This window comes from Cervus elaphus, chromosome X, assembly GCF_910594005.1.
Source record: "Cervus elaphus chromosome X, mCerEla1.1, whole genome shotgun sequence".
In the NCBI taxonomy this organism is placed as follows: domain Eukaryota; kingdom Metazoa; phylum Chordata; class Mammalia; order Artiodactyla; family Cervidae; genus Cervus; species Cervus elaphus.
This window is the reverse complement of record NC_057848.1, coordinates 107,054,868-107,078,333: the sequence shown is the minus strand read 5'-3', so window position 1 is coordinate 107,078,333 and position 23,466 is coordinate 107,054,868. Positions and strand designations below refer to the sequence as shown.

The window sequence follows — 23,466 nt, the reverse complement described above, 5'->3', positions numbered from 1 at the left end:
ATCTTTCAAGACTGAAACAGGAAGAAATAGAAATTACGAATGACCCAATTACAAGCACTGAAATTGAAGCTGTGATAAAAAATCTTCCAAAAACCAAAAGCCCAGGACCAAATGGCTTCACAGGAGAATTCTATCAAGCATTTAGAGAAGAGCTAATGCCTATTCTTCTAAAACTCTTTCAAAAAATTGCAGAGGAAGGAACATTTCCAAACTCATTCTATGAGGCCACCATCACCCTGATACCAAAACCAGACAAAGACAACACAAAAAAGAAAACTACAGGTCAATATCACTGATGAACATAGATGCAAAAAATCCTCAACAAAATTTTAGCAAACAGAATCCAGCAACACATCAAAAAGCTCATACACCATGATCAAGTTGGATTTATTCCAGGGATGCAAAGATTCTTCCATATATGAAAATCAATCAATGTGATACACTGCATCAACAAACTGAAAGATAAATACCATATGATAATCTCAACAGACGCTGAAAAATCCTTTGACAAAATTCAGCACCCATTCATGATGAAAACTCTTGAGAAAATGTGCAAGGAAGGAACCTACCTTAACATAGTGAATGTCATATATGATAAGTCTACAGCAAACATTATTCTCAATGGTGAAAAACTGAAAGCATTCCTCCTAAGATCAGGGAAAAGACAAGGGTCCTACCTAAGGGACAGAAGAACTGTACACAGAAAAGTACAAGACACTAATGAAAGAAATCAAAGATGTCATAAACACATGGAGAGATATTCCATGTTCCTGGGTAGGAAGAATTAATATTGTAAAAATGACTATACTACCAAATGCAATCTACAGATTCAATGTGATCCCCATCAAATTACCAATGGCATTTTTCACAGAACTAGAACAAAAACTTTCACAACTCATATGGAAACACAAAAGACCCTGAATAGCCAAAGCAGTCTTGATAAAGAAGAATGGAGCTGGAGGAATCAACCTTCCTGACTTCAGATTATACTGCAAAGCTATGGCCATCAAGACAGTATGGTACGGGCACAAAAACAGAAATATAGACCAATGGAATAAGATAGAAAACCAAGAAATAAACCCATGCACCTATGGGTACCTTAGTTTTGACAAAGGAGGCAAGACTATACAATGGGGCAAAGACAGTCTCTTCAATAAATAGTGCTGGGAAAACTGGACAGCTACATGTAAGAGAACGAAATTAGAAGACTTCCTATCACCAAACACAGAGATAAACTCAAAATGGATTAAAGACCTAAATGTAAGACAAGAAACTATAAAACTCTTGGAGGAAAACATAGGCAGAATACTCTATAACATAAATCAAAGCAAGATCCTCTATGACCCACCTCCTAGAGTAATGGAAATAAAAACAAAAGTTAACAACTGGGACCTGATTAAACTTAAAAGCTTTTGCACAGCAAAGGAAAATATAAGCAAGGTGAAAAGACAACCCTCAGAATGCGAGAAAATGATAGCAAATGAAACAACTGACAAAGGATTAATTTCCAAAATATACAAGGAGCTCATACAACTCAATACCAGAAAAACAGACAACCTAATCAAAACATGGGGAAAAGACCTAAACAGACATTTGTCCAAAGAAAACAAACATATGGCTAACAAACACATGAAAAGATGCTCAACATCACTCATTATTCAAGAAATGCAAATCAAAGCTACAATGAGATATCACCTCACACCAGTCAGAATGGCCATCATCAAAAAGTCTACAAACAATAAATGCTGGAGGGAGTGTGGAGAAAAGGGAACACTCTTGCACTGTTGGTGGGAATGTAAATTGATACAGCCATTATGGAAGATGGTATGGAGATTCCATAAAAAACTCAGAAGAAAAACCACCATATGACCCAAGAATCCCACTCCTAGGCATATACCCTGAGGAAACCAAAATTGAAAAAGACACATGTATCCCATTGTTCACTGCAGCACTATTTACAGTAGCTAGAACATGGAAGCAACCTAGATGTCCATTGACAGATGAATGGATAAAGAAGTTGTGGTACATATACACAATGGAATATTACTCAGCCATAAAAAGGAACACAGTTGAGCCAGTTCTAATGAGGTGGGTGAACCTAGAACCTGTTATACAGAGTGAAGTGAGTCAGAAAGACAAAGATAAATATCGTATTCTAATGCATATATATGGAATCTAGAAAAATGGTACTGAAGAATTTATTTACAGGGAAACAATGGAGAAATACACATAGAGAATAGACTTATGGGCATGAGGAGAGGGTGAAATGTATGGAAAGAGTAACATGGCAACTTACATTACCATACGTAAAATAGATAGCCAACGAGAATGTGCTGTATGGCCCAGGAAACTGAAACAGTGGCTCTGTGTCAGCTTGGAGGGGTGGAAGGGGAGGGAGATGGGAGGGAGGTTCAGAAGGGAGGGGCTATATGTATACCTATGGCTGATTCATGTTGATGTTTGATAGAAAACAACAAAATTCTATAAAGCAATTATCCTTCAATAAAAAACAAGTTAATTTTAAAAATTTATCAGATCTTGTTTCATCCTTAACCTCTGCAGTGACTAAAAGACTTCTACTTTCTTCTTTATCCCCTTCTACACTGTTTTCATTTTATGAGGTTCTATTACTTTTATAATTGAGAAAATAAAGTTTTGTTAAGTTCATCCTTGAGAAATTATTAAATGAATTATAGTGTATCAACACCATGGAATACCTTGAGGTCATTAAAAAATTAAATATTTCCAGTAGGAATTAAATTAAAAATTTTCCAGTAGTCATGTATGGATGTGAGAGTTGAACTATAAAGAAAGTTGAGCGCCACAGAATTGATGCTTTTGAACCATGGTGTTGGAGGACTCTTGAGAGTCCCTTGGGCTGCAAGGAGATCCAACCAGTCCATCCTAAAGGAAATCAGTCCTGAATATTCACTGGAAGGAATGATGCTGTAGCTGAAGCTCTAATACTTTGGCCAGCTGATGCGAAGAACTGACTCATTGGAAAAGATCTTGATTCTTGGAAAGGTTGAAGGCAAAAGGAGAAGAGAGCGGCAGAGGATGAGATGGTTGGATGGAATCACTGACTCAACGGACATGAATTTGAGCAACCTCTGGGAGATTGTGAAGGACAGGGGGTCACAAAGAGTTGACATGACCTAGGGACTGAACAACAAAAACAGCAAAAAAAAAAAAAAAAAAATCCAGCAAATAAGTAACAGTAGGAATAGAGACACAGAAGCAGAGAACAGACATGTAGACATGGGACAGGAGGGAGGGAGGATGGAAAGACTTGGGAGATTGGGACTGACATATTCCCACTCCCATATGTAAAATAGCTACTGCGAACCTGCAGTATAGGGCAGGGAGCTCAGCTCTGTGCTCTGTGGTAACTTAGATGGGTGGAATAGAGCAGGGAGGTAGGAAGATCCTAGAGGGAGGGGATATATGAAATATATATAAGTGATTGACTTCATTAGACAGCAGAAACCAACACAATATTTTAAAACACTATACACCAATTTAAACAAAAAGTCAAGAAAGTAATAAAGACACTTTTGCCTTTTATGGATAACAAAAAAAATTAAATATGTTTGTATATACTAATATTTAAGGACACCTGATATATTATTAAGTGAAAAAAACTAAATCATAGGACAATATGCACAGTATAATCCAGATTAAAAAAAACCCAATCCTATATAAATTATAGAAATCCATAATCATTTGTTTGTATGTAAATACACAGAGAAAGATCTAGAAGATATAAATCCAACCAAATATACTAGTTAACTGTGAATAGACATTGATAGGGGTGGAGTCAATGTGAGGAAGACTTTTTTCTTATATATTTTTTATAGCTTGAATTTTCAATAAACATTATTTTGTAACAAAACTATATTAATGTAAGTCAGTGTGTTATTATTATATGTAATTATAATAATTACATTAATATTAAAATCAACATAATATTCTTTTAGAAGTGGGTTAGTGTATAAAGAGAGCTTTGGTCTGGTCCTCAAATCCTCCTTATAAAGTAATTTTACAATAATAAATATAAAACAGTGTGCTATACCCATGCAGTTACAATCAATCAGTTTACAACAGAGGCAAAAACATGTAAAATAATGAAATTAAAACATTTTCTCACATCATATACAAAAATAAACTCAAAATGGATTAAAGACCTAAATGTAAGAATAGAAACCATAAAAATCCTAGAAGAGAATGTAGACAGAACACTCTGACATAAATCATAGTAATATTTTTTGGATCTGTCTCCTAAGGCAAAGAAAACAAAAGCAAAAACAAACAAATGGGAACTAATTTAAATTATAAGCTTCTGCAGAGCAAATGAATCACTAACTAAATGAAAAAACAACCTACCAAATGGGAGAACATATTTGCAAATGATAAAGGGTTAATATTCAAAATATGTAAATAGCTAATACAATTCAACATACAGAAAAAACAGCCAACTAAAAAAATGGGCAGAAGACTTCAATATTCATTTTTCCAAAGAAGACATACAGGTGGTCAATAGGTACATGAAAAGCTGTTCAACATTGCTAATCATTAGAGAAATGAAAATCAAAACCACAATGAGATGTCACCTCACAACTACCAGAATGGCTATCATCAAAACGAACACAAATAATAAATGTTGGCAAGGATGTGGAAAAAAGGGAACCTTCATACACTGTTTGTAGGAATGTGAATTGGTGCATCTACTGTGGAAAACAGAATGGAGGTTTCTCAAAGAAACTAAAACTAGAACTATCATCAGTCAGTCAGTTCAGTCGCTCAGTCGTGTCCAACTCTTTGCGACCCCATGAATCGCAGCACGCCAGGCCTCCTTGTCCATCACAAACTACCGGAGTTTACTCAAACTCATGCCCATCGAGTCGGTGGTGCCATCCAGCCATCTCATCCTCTGTCGTCCCCTTCTCCTCCTGCCCCCAATCCCTCCAAGCATCAGGGTCTTTTCCAATGAGTCAACTCTTCGCATCAGGTGGCCAAAGTATTGGAGTTTCAGATTCAGCATCAGTCCTTCCAATGAACACCCAGGACTTTTCTCCTTCAGGATGGACCGGTTGGATCTCCTTGCAGTCCAAGGGACTCTCAAGAGTCTTCCCCAACACCACAGTTCAAAAGCATCAATTTTTCGGCGCTCAGCTTTCTTCACAATCCAACTCTCACATCCATACATGACCACTGGAAAAACCATAGCCTTGACCAGACGGACCTTTGTTGGTAAAGTAATGTCTCTGCTTTTTAATATGCTATCTAGGTTGGTCATAACTTTCCTTCCAAGGAGTAAGTGCCTTTTAATTTTATGGCTGTAGTCACCATCTGCAGTGATTTTGGAGCCCCCCAAAAATAAAATCTGACACTGTTTCCACTGTCTCTCCATCTATTTCCCATGACCTGCCTCTTGAGAAACCTGTATGCAGGTCAGGAAGCAACAGTTAGAACTGGCCATGGAACAACAGACTGGTTCCAAATAGGAAAAGGAGTATGTCAAGGCTGTATATTGTCACCCTGCTTATTTAACTTATGTGCAGAGTACATCATGAGAAATGCTGGGCTGGAAGAAGCACAAGCTGGAATTAAGATTCCTGGGAGAGACAAAATTCAACACTCATTTATGATTAAAACTCTCCAAAAAGCAGGAATAGAAGGAACATACCTCAACATAATAAAAGCTATATATGACAAACCCACAGCAAGCATCACCCTCAATGGTGAAAAATTGAAGGCATTTCCCCTGAAATCAGGAACAAGACAAGGGTGCCCACTCTCACCACTACTATTCAACATAGTGTTGGAAGTTCTGGCCACAGCAATCAGAGCAGAAAAAGAAGTAAAAGGAATCCAGATAGGAAAAGAAGAAGTAAAACTCTCACTGTTTGCAGATGACATGATCCTCTATATAGAAAACCCTAAAGACTCTACCAGAAAATTACTAGAGCTAATCAATGAATATAGTAAAGTTGCAGGATATAAAATTAACACACAGAAATCCCTTGCATTCCTATATACTAACAATGAAAAAACAGAAAGAGAAATTAAGGAAACAATACCATTCACCATTGCAACAAAAAGAATAAAATACTTAGGAGTATATCTACCTAAAGAAACAAAGGACCTATGTATAGAAAACTATAAAACACTGATGAAAGAAATCAAAGAGGACACAAACAGATGGAGAAACATACCGTGTTCATGGATTGGAAGAATCAATATTGTCAAAATGGCTATTCTACCCAAAGCAGTCTATAGATTCAATGCAATCCCTATCAAGCTACCAACGGTATTTTTCACAGAACTAGACCAAAGAATTTCACAATTTGTATGGAAATACAAAAAACCTCGAATAGCCAAAATAATCTTGAGAAAGAAGAATGGAACTGGAGGAATCAACCTGCCTGACTTCAGACTCTACTACAAAGCCACAGTCATCAAGACAGTATGGTACTGGCACAAAGACAGAAATATAGACCAATGGAACAGAATAGAAAGCCCAGAGATAAATCCACGCACCTATGGACACCTTATCTTCGACAAAGGAGGCAAGGATATACAATGGAAAAAAGACAACCTCTTTAACAAGTGGTGCTGGGAAAACTGGTCAGCCACTTGTAAAAGAATGAAACTAGAACACTTTCTAACACCATACACAAAAATAAACTCAAAATGGATTAAAGATCTAAATGTAAGACCAGAAACTATAAAACTCCTAGAGGAGAACATAGGCAAAACACTCTCCGACATAAATCACAGCAAGATCCTCTATGACCCACCTCCCAGAATATTGGAAATAAAAGCAAAACTAAACAAATGGGACCTAATGAAACTTAAAAGCTTTCGCACTACAAAGGAAACTATAAGTAAGGTGAAAAGACAGCCCTCAGATTGGGAGAAAATAATAGCAAATGAAGAAACAGACAAAGGATTAATCTCAAAAATATACAAGCAACTCCTGCAGCTCAATTCCAGAAAAATAAATGACCCAACCAAAAAATGGGCCAAAGAACTAAACAGACATTTCTCCAAAGAAGACATACAGATGGCTAACAAACACATGAAAAGATGCTCAACATCACTCATTATTAGAGAAATGCAAATCAAAACCACAATGAGGTACCATTACACGCCAGTCAGGATGGCTGCTATCCAAAAGTCTACAAGCAATAAATGCTGGAGAGGGTGTGGAGAAAAGGGAACCCTCTTACACTGTTGGTGGGAATGCAAACTAGTACAGCCGCTATGGAAAACAGTGTGGAGATTTCTTAAAAAACTGGAAATAGACCTGCCATATGACCCAGCAATCCCACTTCTGGGCATACACACTGAGGAAACCAGATCTGAAAGAGACACATGCACCCCAATGTTCATCGCAGCACTGTTTATAATAGCCAGGACATGGAAGCAACCTAGATGCCCATCAGCAGATGAATGGATAAGGAAGCTGTGGTACATATACACCATGGAATATTACTCAGCCATTAAAAAGAATTCATTTGAACCAGTCCTAATGAGATGGATGAAGCTGGAGCCCATTATACAGAGTGAAGTAAGCCAGAAAGATAAAGAACATTACAGCATACTAACACATATATATGGAATTTAGAAAGGTGATAACGATAACCCTATATGCAAAACAGAAAAAGAGACACAGAAATACAGAACAGACTTTTGAACTTTGTGGGAGAATGTGAGGGTGGGATATTTCAAAAGAACAGCATGTATACTATCTATGGTGAAACAGATCACCAGCCCAGGTGGGATGCATGAGACAAGTGCTCCAGCCTGGTGCACTGGGAAGACCCAGAGGAATCGGGTGGAGAGGGAGGTGGGAGGGGGGATCGGGATTGGGAATACATGTAAATCCATGGCTGATTCATATCAATGTATGACAAAACCCACTGAAAAAAAAAAAAAAAGAATAAAGTGCTGTGAAAAGTGAGCACTTTAATAAAAAAAAAAAAATTCCTGGGAGAAATATCAATAACCTCAGATATGCAGATGACACTACCCTTATGGTAGAAAGTGAAGAGGAACTAAAAAGCCTCTTGATGAAAGTGAAAGAGGAGAGTGAAAAAGTTGGCTTAAAGCTCAACATTCAGAAAACTAAGATCATGGCATCTGGTCCCATCACCTCATATGATCTAGCAATTTTACTTCCTGGGTATATATTCATAGAAAACAAAATCACTAATTTGAAAAGATACATGCACTCCAATGTTCATATGGGAGCAACCTAAGTGTCCATCAACAGAAGAACAGATATAGATATGGTATACATATATACATATATATATACACAATATACATATATATATACACACACATACAATGGAATACTACTCAGCCATAAAAAGAATGAAATTTTGTCTTTTGCAATGACAGGGATGGGCTTGGAGGGTATCATGCTTAGTGAAGTAAGTCAGACAGAGGAAGACAAATACTGTATGTTACCACTTATACATAGAATCTAGGAAACAAAACAAACTAGTGATTATAGTAAAAAAAGAAAAAAACTCAGGTGTAGAGAACAGTCTAGTGATTACCAGTGGGAGAGAGAAGTGGGGAAGAGAAAGGAGGGGTAGGGGATAAAGAGGTACAAACTACTATGTATGAAATAAATAAGCAACAAGGATATATTGTATAAGACAGAGATTGAGTATAATTTATAAAAATTTTGAATCACTGTTGTACCTGACACTAATATAATATTATAAATCAACTACAATGTAATTTTTTTTTAAAAAAGGAAACAAGGTTGGTTTCTTCTGAGGCCTCTTCTCCTGGTTAGTAAATGGTGATCTTCCTGTCTCTTCACATGGTCTTCCCGTTGTATGTGTCTTTCTCCTAATTTCCTTTGTTTTTATAAGGACACCAGTCATATTGGTTAAAACCCACCCTAGCTACCTCATTTTTACTTAATTACTTCTTTAAAGATTCTATCTCCAAATACAGTCACATTCTAAGTTACTCGGGGTTAGGATTTCAGCATATGAATTTTGAAGGAACACAATTAAGCCCATAACAGTTCTATTATTTAGAATTACATCTATTTCTAAAAAGGTAATAATTATAATCATTTTTAACTTTAAATGAGAAACTAGAGAATTTAGCATGCAAACCATTCAAAATACAAATTAATTCTTACATAATGAGTTATATGTTTGCTTAAAATGATTGATGGCCCTTTTTGGAGATGCACCACTGTGGTCAATACATTACTCTTGATTACATGTGGATTGCCTGATAGATTGTGCCTAATCTCATTCCTAAATTCATCCCTTAGCCTCACTAATCCTTGGAGTCTACCAAATTTTTAACCTGTAGCTCATCCCATAGCCTCACTTCAGAGATAGAGGAGCAAGACTTTCTACTCTAGATTTTCAAAATATAGATAGCATGATGCTGAATGAGATTACCCATGCAAAATACTCTTATGAAAGCAAAATACATTATTATTCTGCTTTCTAGTACATCATCTATGAAAGAGCATATGGAATCATGTCTTAAAAGAATTTTGGAGTTTTGTATAATCAAGGATGACATAATCTATAGTATCTGGACTGTGGTTCAGATGATCTGAACTTTAGTCCTTTCTGTGCAATAGAATCATTTGACAAAATACTTATAAGGGCAGTAATAGGAATAATAGTATTGAAATATATTATCTTTCTCAGAAGAAAGATCTTTTAGGTCTTTTCCAATGTTAATAACAATAGTATCTACTGTTACTTATTTTGTACTTAACATATGCCATGCTCTATGCCAAGAGACTTATATACAACATCTCATTTAGTGCTCCAAATAACCATGAAAGGTAGGTATTGTTATTCTTGTTTTATGGAAGAAGAAGGTGAAACTTAGGTTAAGTTCCCCAAGGTCATATATATAGTAAGTGGCAAAGTCAAGATTTGATCCCTAGTACATGTGACACCAAAGTCTGCTAATTTGCTACTTAATAGTGTGTTAGAGATTGAAATTTTATCAGAAACTATATTAGTTTCCTAGGGCTATCATAACAAATTATCACAAACTGGGTGACCTGAAAAAACATAAATTTATTTTCTTATAGTTCTGGAGACAAGAAGTCTGACGTTAAGGTCCAGTTCCCTCTGAAGGCTCCTGGGGAGGATCCTTCCTTGCCTCTTCCCAGCTTCTGGCCACTCCTGGCAGTCCTTGGTGTTCCTTTGTGGTGACACAACTCTAATCTCTGCTTCTGTTTTCACATGGCCATCTTCCTTCCGTGTCTGTGTATTCAAAATTTTCTCTTCTTATAAAGACACCAGCCATAGGGTCCATGCTAATCCAATGTGACCTCATCTTGAATTCAGCTGCAAATACACTATTTTTAAATAAATTCACATTCACAGGCTTTGGGTGGACATGAATTCTGGAGGGACACTTTTCACCCACTAGGGGCACCATTAAGCAGATAAGAAATAGAAAAACTTGTACTATGTCTGACTAGGTTTTCTTAAGCTCTGAATAATGAATAAAAGGTTATGTGATTTGAGGCTTTCATATCTTTGCTGCTTATATATGTTTTGCTTATGCCAAATAATGTTCCTACAGACAGTCGTATGCTATTCTGTATTCTAATTTAATCAGTTCAGTTCAGTCAGTCAGTCGTGTCTGACTCTTTGAGACCCCATGGAATGCACGCCAGGCCTCCCAGTTCATCACCAACTCCTGGAGTCTACTCAAACTCATGTCCATTGAGTCGGTGATGCCATCCAACCATCTCATCCTCTGTCATCCCCTTCTCCTCCCACCTTCAAACTTTCCCAGCATCAGGGTCTTTTCAAATGAGTCACTTCTTCGCATCAGGTGGCCAGAGTATTCAAGTTTCAGCTTCAATATCAGTCCTTCCAATGAATATTCAGGACTGGTTTCCTTTAGGATGGACTGGTTGGATCTCCTTGCAGCCCAAGGGACTCTCAAGAGTCCTCCAACACCACAGTTCAAAAGCATCAATTCTTTGGCACTCAGCTTTCTTTATAGTCCAACTCTTACATCCATACATGACTACTGGAAAAACCATAGCCTTGACTAGATGAACCTTTGTCAGCAAAGTAATGTCTCTGCTTTTAACATGCTGTCTAGGTTGGTCATAGCTTTCCTTCCAAGGAAAGTCTTTTAATTTCATGGCTGCAGTCACCATCTGCAGTGATTTTGGAGCCCCCCAAAATAAAGTCTGACACTGTTTCCACTGTTTCCCCATCTATTTGCCATGAAGTGATAGGATTGGATGCCATGATCTTAGTTTTCTGAATGTTGAGCTTTAAGCCAACTTTTTCACTCTCCTCTTTCACTTTCATCAAGAGGTTCTTTAGTTCTTCTTTGCTTTCTGCCATAAGGGTGGTGTCATCTGCATATCTGAGGTTATTGATATTTCTCCCGGTGATCTTGATTCCAGCTGTACTTCCTCCAGCCTTGCATTTCTCATGATGTACTCTGCATATAAGTTAAATAAGCAGGGTGACAATATACAGCCTTGACGTACTCCTTTTCCTATTTGGAACCAGTCTGTTGTTCCATGTCCAGTTCTAACTGTTGCTTCCTGACCTGCATACAGGTTTCTCAAGAGGCAGGTCAGGTGGTCTGCTATTCCCATCTCTTGAAGAATTTTCCTCAGTTTATTGTGATCCACACAGTCAAAGGCTTTGGCATAGTCAATAAAGCAGAAATAGATGTTTTTCTGGAACTCTCTTGCCTTTTTGATGATCCAGCAAATATTGGCAATTTGCTCTCTGGTTCCTCTGCCTTTTCTAAATCCAGCTTGAACATCTGAAAATTCACAGTTCACGAACTGTTGAAGCCTGACTTGGAGAATTTTAAGCATTACTTTACTAGTGTGTGAGATGAGTGCAATTGTGCGGTAGTGTGAGCATTCTTTGGCATTGCCTTTCTTTGGGATTGGAATGAAAAGTGACTTTTTCCAGTCCTGTGGCCACTGCTGAGTTTTCCAAATTTGCTAGCATATTGAGTGCAGCACTTTCACAGAATCATCATTTAGGAGTTAAAATAGCTCAACTGTAATTCCATCACCTCCACTAGCTTTGTTCGCAGTGATACTTCCTAAGGCCCACTTGACTTCACATTCCAGGATGTCTGGCTCTAGGTGAGTGATCACACCATCGTGATTATCTGGGTCATGAAGATACTTTTTGCATAGTTCTTCTGTGTATTCTTGCCACTTCTTAATATCTTCTGCTTCTGTTATGTCCATATGCTATCTGTCCTTTATTGAGCCCATCTTTGAATGAAATGTTCCCTTGGTATCTCTAATTTTCTTGAAGAGATCTCTAGTCTTTCCGACTCTATTGTTCCCCTCTATTTTTGCACTAAACAAGTCACAGAGTTACAGGGTTAGAAATAACCTCAGATAGTTATTAGACCTATTGGTTTGCTTCTAGAGAAGATTCACTGATTCATGCCAGACAGTCGGGTGTCTAATACTTTCTGAATAGGTTTTATGGCATCTCCTAGTAAACTGCCCTAGTGTTCAGAAAGTTATCTTCAAGTCTAACTTTCAAACTTCTGGTTACAATTGAATCTAATTTTAGTTTATGGATTCTACTGTCTTGAGAATCCTGACATATAAAAAATGTTACAACTCAAATTATTAAAACTTCACATTTACAAAGCAGTTTAATGCTGCATATTTTATGCCTGTATACTTTTACTCTTGCTAGCTTAAAATAATAAATCTGTAAGATGTTATTAAACTAGACTTATTTTAAAGAAATTGTGGTCAGAGAAGTTGAGTTACTTAGCAAGTCATAGAGCTAGTAAATGATAGAACTGGAACTTCAACCCAGATCATCTGTCCCTAAATCCTGTTCTTTGTCCCATTATGCCCCACTGCAAAATAAAGAAGCATAATCTAATGTTATTCTTCGGTGTATTGATGAATATAAGAGCTACCAGGGGAGAAGTGCTTGAGAATTACAGAATTCTAGAGTAAAATGGACATTAACAATCATAAATTGTGGTAACAGTTTCCTAAAGAATTCAAATTCTGGCAACTGGATTGATGATACCAGAAAGGTTTTGAACTGAATTGGGCTTACAAATGACTCTACACATGTGTAGTTGAGTTCATTGATAACATACAAAAAAATTCTGGCAACTGGATTGATGATACCAGAAAGGTTTTGAACTGAATTGGGCTTACAAATGACTCTACACATGTGTAGTTGAGTTCATTGATAACATAGAAAAAATGAAAATATACTACTTTGGACACTAGAAAAGTGAGCATTTGAGCATCAAGCTTCTGAGTAAGGAGATCAACTAAGCAAATCAGAAAGTTGTAGATTGAGAAGTAAAAGAACAGGCATACATTTGCTTAATAGCATGGACTTTAATGTCAGGCAGTTTTGGGTTTGAATCTTACCACTTACTAGCTAGATGACCTGGGATAAGTTGCTTAACTTCTTTAAACTTCTTCTCAATAAAATGTCATAAGAATGACTACATCATTGTGTTGATGTAAATATTGAAAGATTATACACACATACAATACTTAGTGAGGTACCTTGCACAATAAATTGTAGTTTCCAATTATAATAACAATATTACTGTCATTATTACTATTATGGTGGAGCATCAACTAAGCCCCCATCCACTTCTCTTGAAAGGCTATTGTGGAAAATGACATTTATTTATAAATATTTCATACATGTATATAGAAAATCTTTGACCTTAAGAACCATTCATGGGTAGTCCCAAGATGGCAGAGGAATAGGATGGGGAGACCACTCTCTTCCCCACAAATACATCAAAAGATCATCTGCCTGTGGAGCAACTTCCACAAAACAACTTCTGAACACAGATACCCCAGAAAGACAAAACAATCTCTTCAAAATGAGGTAGGACAAAAGATAAAGATGAAAAGAGAGACGAAAGATTTAGGGATGGAGACCCATCCTGGGGAGGGAGTCATGAAGGAGGAGAAGTTTCCACACAATATAAAACCCTCTCAGAGGTGGGGTCAGTGGGGAGCTTTGGAATCTTAGAGGGCAGCATAACTGAAAAGAAAATCACTACAGAATTCACAATGAACAGCAATTATTAGCCAAGAAGTGGCTCACATGCTTGCCTTTGACCAAAGTCAGTGGGGGCTGGTGCGGAGGCATGAGCTACATTGTCAGTCCTTAGGGTAAAGACTGGGGTGAATGCCCTGAGAACACTCTGAGGAGACTAATGTGACATAGCAACCTAAACCATGGGAATGCCAGAGAAACAAAGAAAAAAAAAAAAAAGGACCTTTTCCCATGGGAAGGCTGTAACACAGCACTGTGACCCCTGGCGTGCTCACAGAACAAAGGATCATGCTCTAGTGAGCAAGTTGGCTGCCATCTATGCCCTCTCTCCTTGAAGGCAGAGAGGCAGAAGGCAATGGGCCGCTGCAATCTCGGCCCCAGAGACTGCATCTTCCGACAAGCTGTGAGTTGGCTGCCAGTCACTAATCACATCTTCCTGGAATCCTGGATGGTTCATATTGGCTAGAAATGTTAGAGCTTGGAACTAGCTCCCCTGATGAGATGCATGGCCCACCTGCGACTGTGTGCTCGCAGCATACCCGAGAGCCTGAGCTGCTTGGACCTGGGAGGTGCACAAGACACACGGCATACCTGAGACTGTGCCCTCGTGGTGCACCTGGAGCCTGAGAGGCTTGGATCTGGGAAGTGCATGAGACGCACGGCTCACCTGGGACTATGTCCTCACAGCACACCTGAGAACCTGAGAGGCTTGGAGTTGGGAAGTACATGCCACCTTGGGCTGTGGCAACCCAGTGTGATCTATCCACTGCGAGCACTCCCCACACATGCCAGCAGTATTTTTTTGCAGTGTCCTTCCCTCTCCACAGCACAGCTGAGCAAGTGAACTCGAATAAGTGGCCACTTTCGCCTCCTCATGTCAGGGTGGAAATTAGACACTGAAGAGACTTGCAAACAGAGGAGACCAAATGAAGCAAAGGAAAGAAGGGGAAACTGCCCCAGAAGTAACAGGTGCAACAATTAAAACTCTGCAGTTAAGCTGAGACTGTGCATTTGAGGGGCAACTGTAGACTTCAAGAGCAAGTATAAGTTGAAACAGAGGACTATCTGACAGTGAACTGACCCCACCAACACTGTCCACAAAAGCTCCAGAGAAATACCTAGACATATTTTTATTATTATTTTTAAATTAAAAAAATTTAGTCCTTTATTACTCTTTTAACTTTTATTTTTATAGTATATTATTACCTTTCTAAAAAAGAACCTTATTTAAACAAACTCCATATTTTTTTTCCAGAGGAGCTACTGAAAATATGTTCTGCTTTATCTCTGGGTAATCTTCCTAAAAGATATCATCTTAAACTTTCCACTAACCTCAGTGTATTCCTGGGAAAGTTGCTCAATTTATAGGCTTAATGTAATTCACTTTTAGACAGAAAAAGGGATATAGTCCTGACAAAAACAACTTATAATACCCACTTACCTTTTTCTGCTGGGCTCAAAATAGTCACTGTGAAAAGAGAGAGAAAGATCAAGATTAGTGATATTTAGAAACATTATCTTTCTTATCTGTTTTTCCATAGCATCAATTTTAGTAATTTAGTCAATGATACTTTAGGAAACCATCAGCCTGCTAAAATAAAGGAAGGCAAGGGTGATTAAATTCTATCCTTTGCTATCTTCCTTCATCTTAAACCTTGAGTGAGAATTTCTATGGGCTTCCCTGGTGACTCAGGGTTAAAGAATCTGCCTGCCAATGCAGGAGACATGGGTTCAATCTTTGGGTTAGGAAGATCCCCTGGAGAAGGAAATGGCAATCCACTCCAGTATTCTTGCCTGGAAAATCCCATGGACAGAGGAGCATGGTGGGCTAGAGTCCATGGGGTCACAAAAGAGTCAGACACAGAGGGGACCTTCAAGATGGCAGGGGAATAGGACAGGGAGAACACCTTCTCTCCCACAAATACATTAAAAAATCACTTGCGTGTAGAACAACTCCCACAGAACATCTTCTGAATGCTGGCAGAGGATCCCAGACATCCAGAAAGGCAAACACATCTCACTGGAGTGAGGTAGGGCAAAAGATAGAGACTAAAAGAGAGACAGACGATGTCAGGACAGGGGCCTGCACCCTGGGAGAGTCCTAAAGGAGGGGAGGTTTCCACACACTAGGAAATCCCCTCACATGTGGGGTCAAGGGGAAGCTTCAGAACTCAGAGGAGAGTGCAGCACAGGAAGACAGGTTCTCTGAGGCGAAAACAGAGAAAATTCACCACAGAGATTAAGCCCAACAGCATTTCCCAACTGAGAAGTGTCTCACACACTTGTGTCCACTTGCTGTGAGTGGGGGCTAGGTGCAGAGGCCTAGGATTTGGGGATGAGGCCTCAGAGAGAGGGCCAGGGCTGACTGCCAGGAAGATACTCTGAGGGGGCTGAGGCAACACAATAGAGATAGACCAGAAAAACTTGGGGTCTGCCAGAGAAAAAAAGGATCATTCCACAGGAAGACTCTAACACTGCCCTGTGATTCTACATGCTCACAGAACAAGGGACCCCATGAAAGTGAATTCTGAAGAGGTGTGATCCAGCTGTGGTCTGTGGCCCCAGAGGCAGAGAGGCAGGCATGGTGCCAGAGGTGGAAGGCAAGGGACCGCTATAATCTCAGTCCAAGAGAGCACAACTACCGCCAAGCAATGAGCAGCTGCAGGTTGCCACCCATGTCTTCCTGGAAGCCTGAGTGACTCAGCTCTGCCAAGTGTCCCACAGACCTGGACTAACTCCCTTGGGGAAAAGCATGGCCCACCTCAGACTATCTCAACCCTCCACATTGCTCAGCCACAATGAGCACTCCCCACACACCCCTCTCCCCAGCACAATTGAGCAAGTGACCCTGAATAAGGAGCTACTTGCACACCCTCACATCTGGGAAGTGAACAAACATGGGAGAAAGACTTAAAAACAAAGGTGGGATCAAAACCAAAGCAGAACATCAGGGGCTCCATGAGCAAAGGAAAGAAGGCGAAACCATTTCAGAAGTTACAGCTGCAGCAGTTTAAATTCCAGCATTTAGCCTGAGACTGGACTTTAGGGTCAATTGTCTGCTTTGAGAGTAAGTACAAACTGGAGCAAGATAAGACCTGAGTCTGAGCAGACCCTGCACTGCCCACAACATGTCCAGAGAGATACTTCCTTGATATACTGGAGAACTTTCTGAGTAGGCAAATCAACTGGAGCTGGAAAATGGAGAAACTACTTGGACATTCCCCTCACTTTTGTTGTCATTCTGTCGCTAAGTCGTGTCTGATTCTCCGCCACCCTGTGGACTGCAGCACACCAGGTTCCCCAGTCCTTCATCGTCTCCTGGAGTTTGATCAAATTCATGTCCACTGAGTCACTGATGCTATCTAATCATCTCATCCTCTGCCGATCTCTTCCCCTTTTGCCTTCAGTCTTTTCCAGTATCAGGGTCTTTGCCACTGAAAAGGTTCCTCGTATCAGGTGGTCAAAATATTGGAGCTTCAGCTTCAGCATCAGTCCTTCCAATGGATATTCAGGGTTGATTTCCTTTAGCATTGACTGGTTTGATCTTGTAGTCCAAGGGATTCTGAAGAGTCTACTCCAGCACCACAATTATTTGGCACTCAGCCTTCTTTATGGTCCAACTCTCACATCTGTACATAACTACTGGAAAAACCATAGCTTTGACTAGATGCAACTTTGTCGGCAAAGTGATGTCTTTCTTTTTTAAATATGCTGTGTAGGTTTGTATAGCTTTTCTTCCAAGGAGCAAGAGTCTTTTAATTTCATGGCTGCAATAATCACCTGCAGTGATTTTGGAGCCAAGAAAACAAAACCTTTCATTGTTTCCACTCCCGCCCCCCATTTTATTTTCCATGACTACCACTCTCTCTATATTTCCCCTCCTCTTTTCCCCTTTTTCTTTTTTTTTTTCTTTTCTCATACTGTCCTAATGTGGTTCTTTATTACTTCTTTAATTTTTATTGCTTATAACCTACTTTTTATTTTTATTAAAATATCTTATTTTTAAAACAAATTCCAAATTTTCAATTTTTGTTTTAGATATTTCTGTTTGATATTGTATTTTTTGAGAGTCTAATTTTTCCCATGCTTTTGATTTTTAGTTTTTTTATCTTTTGTTTTTGATTTTGTGTCTTTGAAAGTCTGTTAATAATTTTTAATATCTATTTTCATTTGGGGTTTGATTATTGACTTGATTGTTCTCTTTTTTGACTCTTCTTTTTAACTTTTCTTTTTTCTTTATTTTTCTTTCCTTCTCTATATAACTGTGTGAAACTCTCTGGGTGATCTTGGCTTTTGAGAGTTATTTCACCATTATTCTAGGGGTTTTTTGTCTTCTGTGCTGTGTGGCCTGTGAAATCTTGATGCTACAGTCAGGGTTCAGGCCTGAACCCCAGAGGCAGGAGACTCAAATTCAAAACTGTGGACCACCAGAAACTACTAACTCCATAGAAGATTAATAGGTGAGAGCCCTCCCAAAGGCCTCCATCTCAACACTAAGGCCAAGCCCCACCAAAAAGTCAGCAAGATCCAGTGCCAAATGCCACATGCCAGTCCTTCAGCTACATAGATGCACAACCAGCACATTAGTAGATAGGCTGACCAAAGCCATACCAAACACATCAGTTCAGTTAAGTCGTTCAGTTGTGCCCGACTCTTTGTGACCCCATGAACTGCGGCACACCAGGCCTCCCTGTCCATCACCAAACACATAGACACCCCAAAACTCACTACTTGACCTGGCACTGCCCTTCAGAGGGACAAGGTCTGGCTCCATCCAGCAGAAAACAGGCACAAATCCCCCCAACCAGGAAACCGTCACAAGGCACTGGTCCATCCCCACCCAGAGGAGTCAGAATCCACAATTAAGAGGAGCTACAACCTTCTAGCTTGAAGAAAGGAGATTCCAAACCCAGTAAATTTACAAAAAATGAAAAGACAGAGAAATATCCAGCAGAAGGAACATGGTAAAAACCTACAAGATGGAACAAATGAAGATGAAATAGGCAATCTACCTGAAAAAGAATTCAGAGTACTGATAATAAAGATGATTCAAAATCTTGAAAACAAAAAGGAGGTATGGATAAATAGACTATAGGCATGGATTGGGAAGATGTAAGAAATGTTTATCAAAGACATTGAAGAATTAAAGAATAAACAATCAACAACGAACAGTGCAATAACTAAGTGCACTGGAAGGAACCAACAGCAGAGTAACTGAGTCAGAAAAAAGGATAAATGAGCTGGAAGAGAGAATGACTGAAATAACTGTAACAGAACATGAATGTGAAAATTTGAATAATGAAAAAAGAATAAAAAGTAATGAGGACAGTCTCAAAGACCTATGGGACAACATTAAATATTACATTCAAATCATAGGGTTCCTAGAAGAAGACAAAATAAAGCCCATGAGAAAATATTTGAGGAGATTATAGTTGAAAATTTCCCTAAAATGGGAAAAGAAATAGCCACCCAAGTCAAGGAAGCCCAGAGCCTCCCTAAAAGGAAAAACTCACAGAGAAATACAACACATATTAATCAAACCAACAAAAATCAAACAGAAAGAACAAACATTAAAAGTAACAAAGTAAAAGCAACAAATAACATACAAGGAGATATCCATAAGGCAAATAGCAAATCTTTCAACAGAAACCCTACAGGCCAGAAGGGAATGGTAGGACATACTTAAAGTAATGAAAAGGAAAAAGCTACAACCAAGATTACTCTATCCAGCAGGGATTTCATTCAGATTTGAAGGAGAAATCAAAAGTTTTACAGACAAGCAAAAGTTAACTGAATTCAGCACCACCAAACCAGCTCCTAAACAAATGCTAAAGGAACTTCTCTAGACAGGAAACAAAAAGAAAAGGCCTACAAAACAAACCCAAAACAGTAAAGTAAATGGTAACAGGATCTTAAACATAAATGGAATAAATGCTCCAACCAAAAGACACAGATCGAATGGATGGATACAAAAAGAAGACACCCCCCCATACATACTGTCTACAAGAAACCCACCTCAGACCTAGGGATAAATGCAGACCAACTTGCATTCCCACCAGCAGTGTAAGAGGGTTCCCTTTTCTCCACACCCTCTCCAGCATTTATTGCTTGTAGACTTTTAGATAGCAGCCATCCTGACTGGCATGTAATGGTACCTCGTTGTGGTTTTGATTTGCATTTCTCTGATAATGAGTGATGTCGAGCATCTTTTCATGTGTTTGTTAGCCATCTGTATGTCTTCTTTGGAGAAATGTCTGTTTAGTTCTTTGGCCCATTTTTTGATTGGGTCATTTACTTCTCTGGAATTGAGCTGCAGCAGTTGCTTGTATATTTTTGAGATTAATCCTTTGTCTGTTGCTTCGTTTGCTATTATTTACTCCCATTCTGAGGGCTGTCTTTTCACCTTGCTTATAGTTTCCTTTGTTGTGCAAAAGCTTTTAAGTTGAATTAGGACCCATTTTTTAATTTTTGCTTTTATTTCCAATATTCTGGGAGGTGAGTTGCTTGTATACTTTTGAGATTAATCCTTTGTCTGTTGCTTCGTTTGCTATTATTTACTCCCATTCTGAGGGCTGTCTTTTCACCTTGCTTATAGTTTCCTTTGTTTTGCAAAAGCTTTTAAGTTTAATTAGGACCCATTTTTTAATTTTTGCTTTTATTTCCAATATTCTGGGAGGTGGGTCATAGAAGATCTTGCTGTGATTTATGTCGGAGAGTGTTTTGCCTATATTCTCCTCTAGGAGTTTTATAGTTTCTGGTCTTACATTTAGATTTTTAATCCATTTTTATTTTATTTTTGTGTATGGTGTTAGAAGGTGTTCTAGTTTCATTCTTTTACAAGTGGTTGACCAGTTTTCCAGCACCACTTGTTAAAGAGGCTGTCTTTTTTCCATTGTATATCTTTGCCTCCTTTGTCAAAGATAAGGTGTCCATAGGTACGTGGATTTATCTCTGGGCTTTCTATACTGTTCCATTGATCTATATTTCTGTCTTTGTGCCAGTACCATACTGTCTTGATGACTGTGGCTTTGACTGGAAATAGAACTGCCATATGACCCAGCAATCCCACTCCTGAGCATACACACTGAGGAAACTAGATCTGAAAGAGACATGTGCACCCCAATGTTCATCGCAGCACTGTTTATAATTGCCAGGACATGGAAGCAACCTAGATGCCCATCAGCAGATGAATGGATAAGGAAGCTATGGTACATATACACAATGGAATATTACTCAGCCATTAAAAAGAATTCATTTGAATCAGTTCTAATGAGATGGATGAAAGTGGAGCCCATTATACAGAGTGAAGTAAGCCAGAAAGATAAAGACCAATACAGTATACTAATGCATATATATAGAATTTAAAAAGATGGTAATGATAACCCTATATGCAAAACTAAAAAAGAGACACAGATGTACAGAACAGACTTTGGGACTCTGTGGGAGAAGGCGAGGGTGGGATGTTCAGAGAGAACAGCATTGAAACAAGTATACTATCAAGGGTGAAACAGATCACCAGCCCAGGTTGGATGCATGAGACAGTGCTCAGGGCTGGTGCACTGGGAAGACCCAGAGGGATGGGATGGGGAGGGAGGCGGGAGGGGGGATTGGGATGGGGAACACATGTAAATCCATGGCTGATTCATGTCAATGTATGGCAAAAACCACTACAATAATGTAAAGTAACTAGCTTTCAACTAATAAAAATAAATGAAAAAAGAAAAAAAAATTTTAAAAAGGGAAAAAAAAGAACTTTTCTTTAAATAAAGGGTTTTGAAAATGAAAGAAAAAAAAATGCAGACCAAAAGTGAGAGCCTGGAAAAAGAAATTGCTACAAGTAGAAATCAAAAGAAAGCAGGAGTAGCAGTACTCATCTTAAATAATATAGACTTAAAATAAAGATAGTTGTAAGACACAAAGAAGGACACTGCATAATGATCAAAGGATCAGGTCAAGAAGATATAACAACTATAAATACTTGTATTGCCTCCTGTGAAACCTATATGCAGGTCAAGAAGCAACATTCCGAACTGGACATGGAACAACGACTGGTTCCAAATTGGGAAATGAGTACATCAAGGCTGTATATTCTCACCCTGCTTATTTAACTTATATGGAGGGTACATCAAGTGAAACGCCAGGCTGGATGAGGCATAAGCTGGAATCAAGACTGCCAGGAGAAATATCAATAACTCCAGATATGCAGATGACACTACCCTTATGGCAGAAAGCGAAAAGGAACTAAAGAGCCTCTTGATGAAGGTGAAAGAGGAGAGTAAAAAAGCTGGCTTAAAACTCAACATTCAGAAAACTAAGATCATGGCATCCAGTCCTATCACTTCATGGCAAATTTGCCACAGTCCACGGTGTCGCAAAGAGTCGGACACAACTGAGTGAATGAATAAAAACCCCAAATAGGAGCACCTCAATACATAAGGCAAATACTAATATCTATTAAAGGGGATACTTACAGTAACACAATAATATTGCAGGACTTTAATACTTCACTCACATCAATGGACAGATCATCCAGACAAAAAATTAATAAGGAAACACGGGCTTTAAATGATACATTGGACCAGTTGGACCTAATTGATACCTACATGGCATTTCATCTGAAAACAGTGGACTTCACTTTTTTCTCAAGTGCATATGGAATATTCTCCAGGATATATTATATCTTGGGCCAAAAACCAAGCCTTGTTAAATTTTTAAAAATTGAAATCACTTCAAGTATCTTCTCTGACCACAGTACTGAAAGATCAGACATCAACTACTGAGAAAATAACTATAGAAACACAAACACATGGAGGCTAAACAACAAGCTTCTGAATAACCAACAGATCACTGAAGAAAATATCCCTAGAAACAAATGACAATGAAAATATGACAACTCAAGACCAATGGAATGTAGTAAATCAATGCTAAGATGGAAGCTTATAGCTATGTAAGCCTACCTCAAGAAACAAGAGGCATCAAAAAACAAAACAAAACAAAACAAAAACAAAACCCTAACTTTACACCTAAAGCAACTACAAAAAGAAGAAAAAATCACCCCAAAGTCAGTAAATGGAAAGAAATCATAAAAATCTGAGAAAAAAATAAATGAAAAGGAATGAAGAGGCCAAGCCAAAGTGGTAACAATGCCCAGGTGTGGATGTGTCTGGTGGTGAAAGTAACGTCTGACGCTGTAAGAACAATACTGCATAGAAATCTGGAATGTTAGGTCCATGAATCAAAGTAAATTGAGAGTGGTCAAACAGATGGCAAGAGTGAACATCGACATTTTAAGAATCAGTGAACTAAAATGGACTGGAATGAGCAAACTTAATTCATGACCATTTTACCTACTACTGTGGGGAAAGAATGCCTTAGAAGAAATGGAGTAGCTCTC

At 38.6% G+C, this 23,466-nt stretch overlaps 1 protein-coding gene across 3 annotated transcripts in view; it reads right to left on the bottom strand.

Moving 5' to 3' along the window:
• ZDHHC15 (zinc finger DHHC-type palmitoyltransferase 15) overlaps nt 1-23,466 on the bottom strand; it is a 143,192-nt gene that overhangs the window by 78,007 nt on the left and 41,719 nt on the right. For all 3 annotated transcript variants that reach the window (XM_043897174.1, XM_043897172.1, XM_043897173.1), the window contains exon 2: nt 15,514-15,540. In XM_043897174.1, coding sequence (XP_043753109.1) covers nt 15,514-15,540 — 27 coding nt within the window. The remainder of the gene's footprint in view (nt 1-15,513; nt 15,541-23,466) is intronic.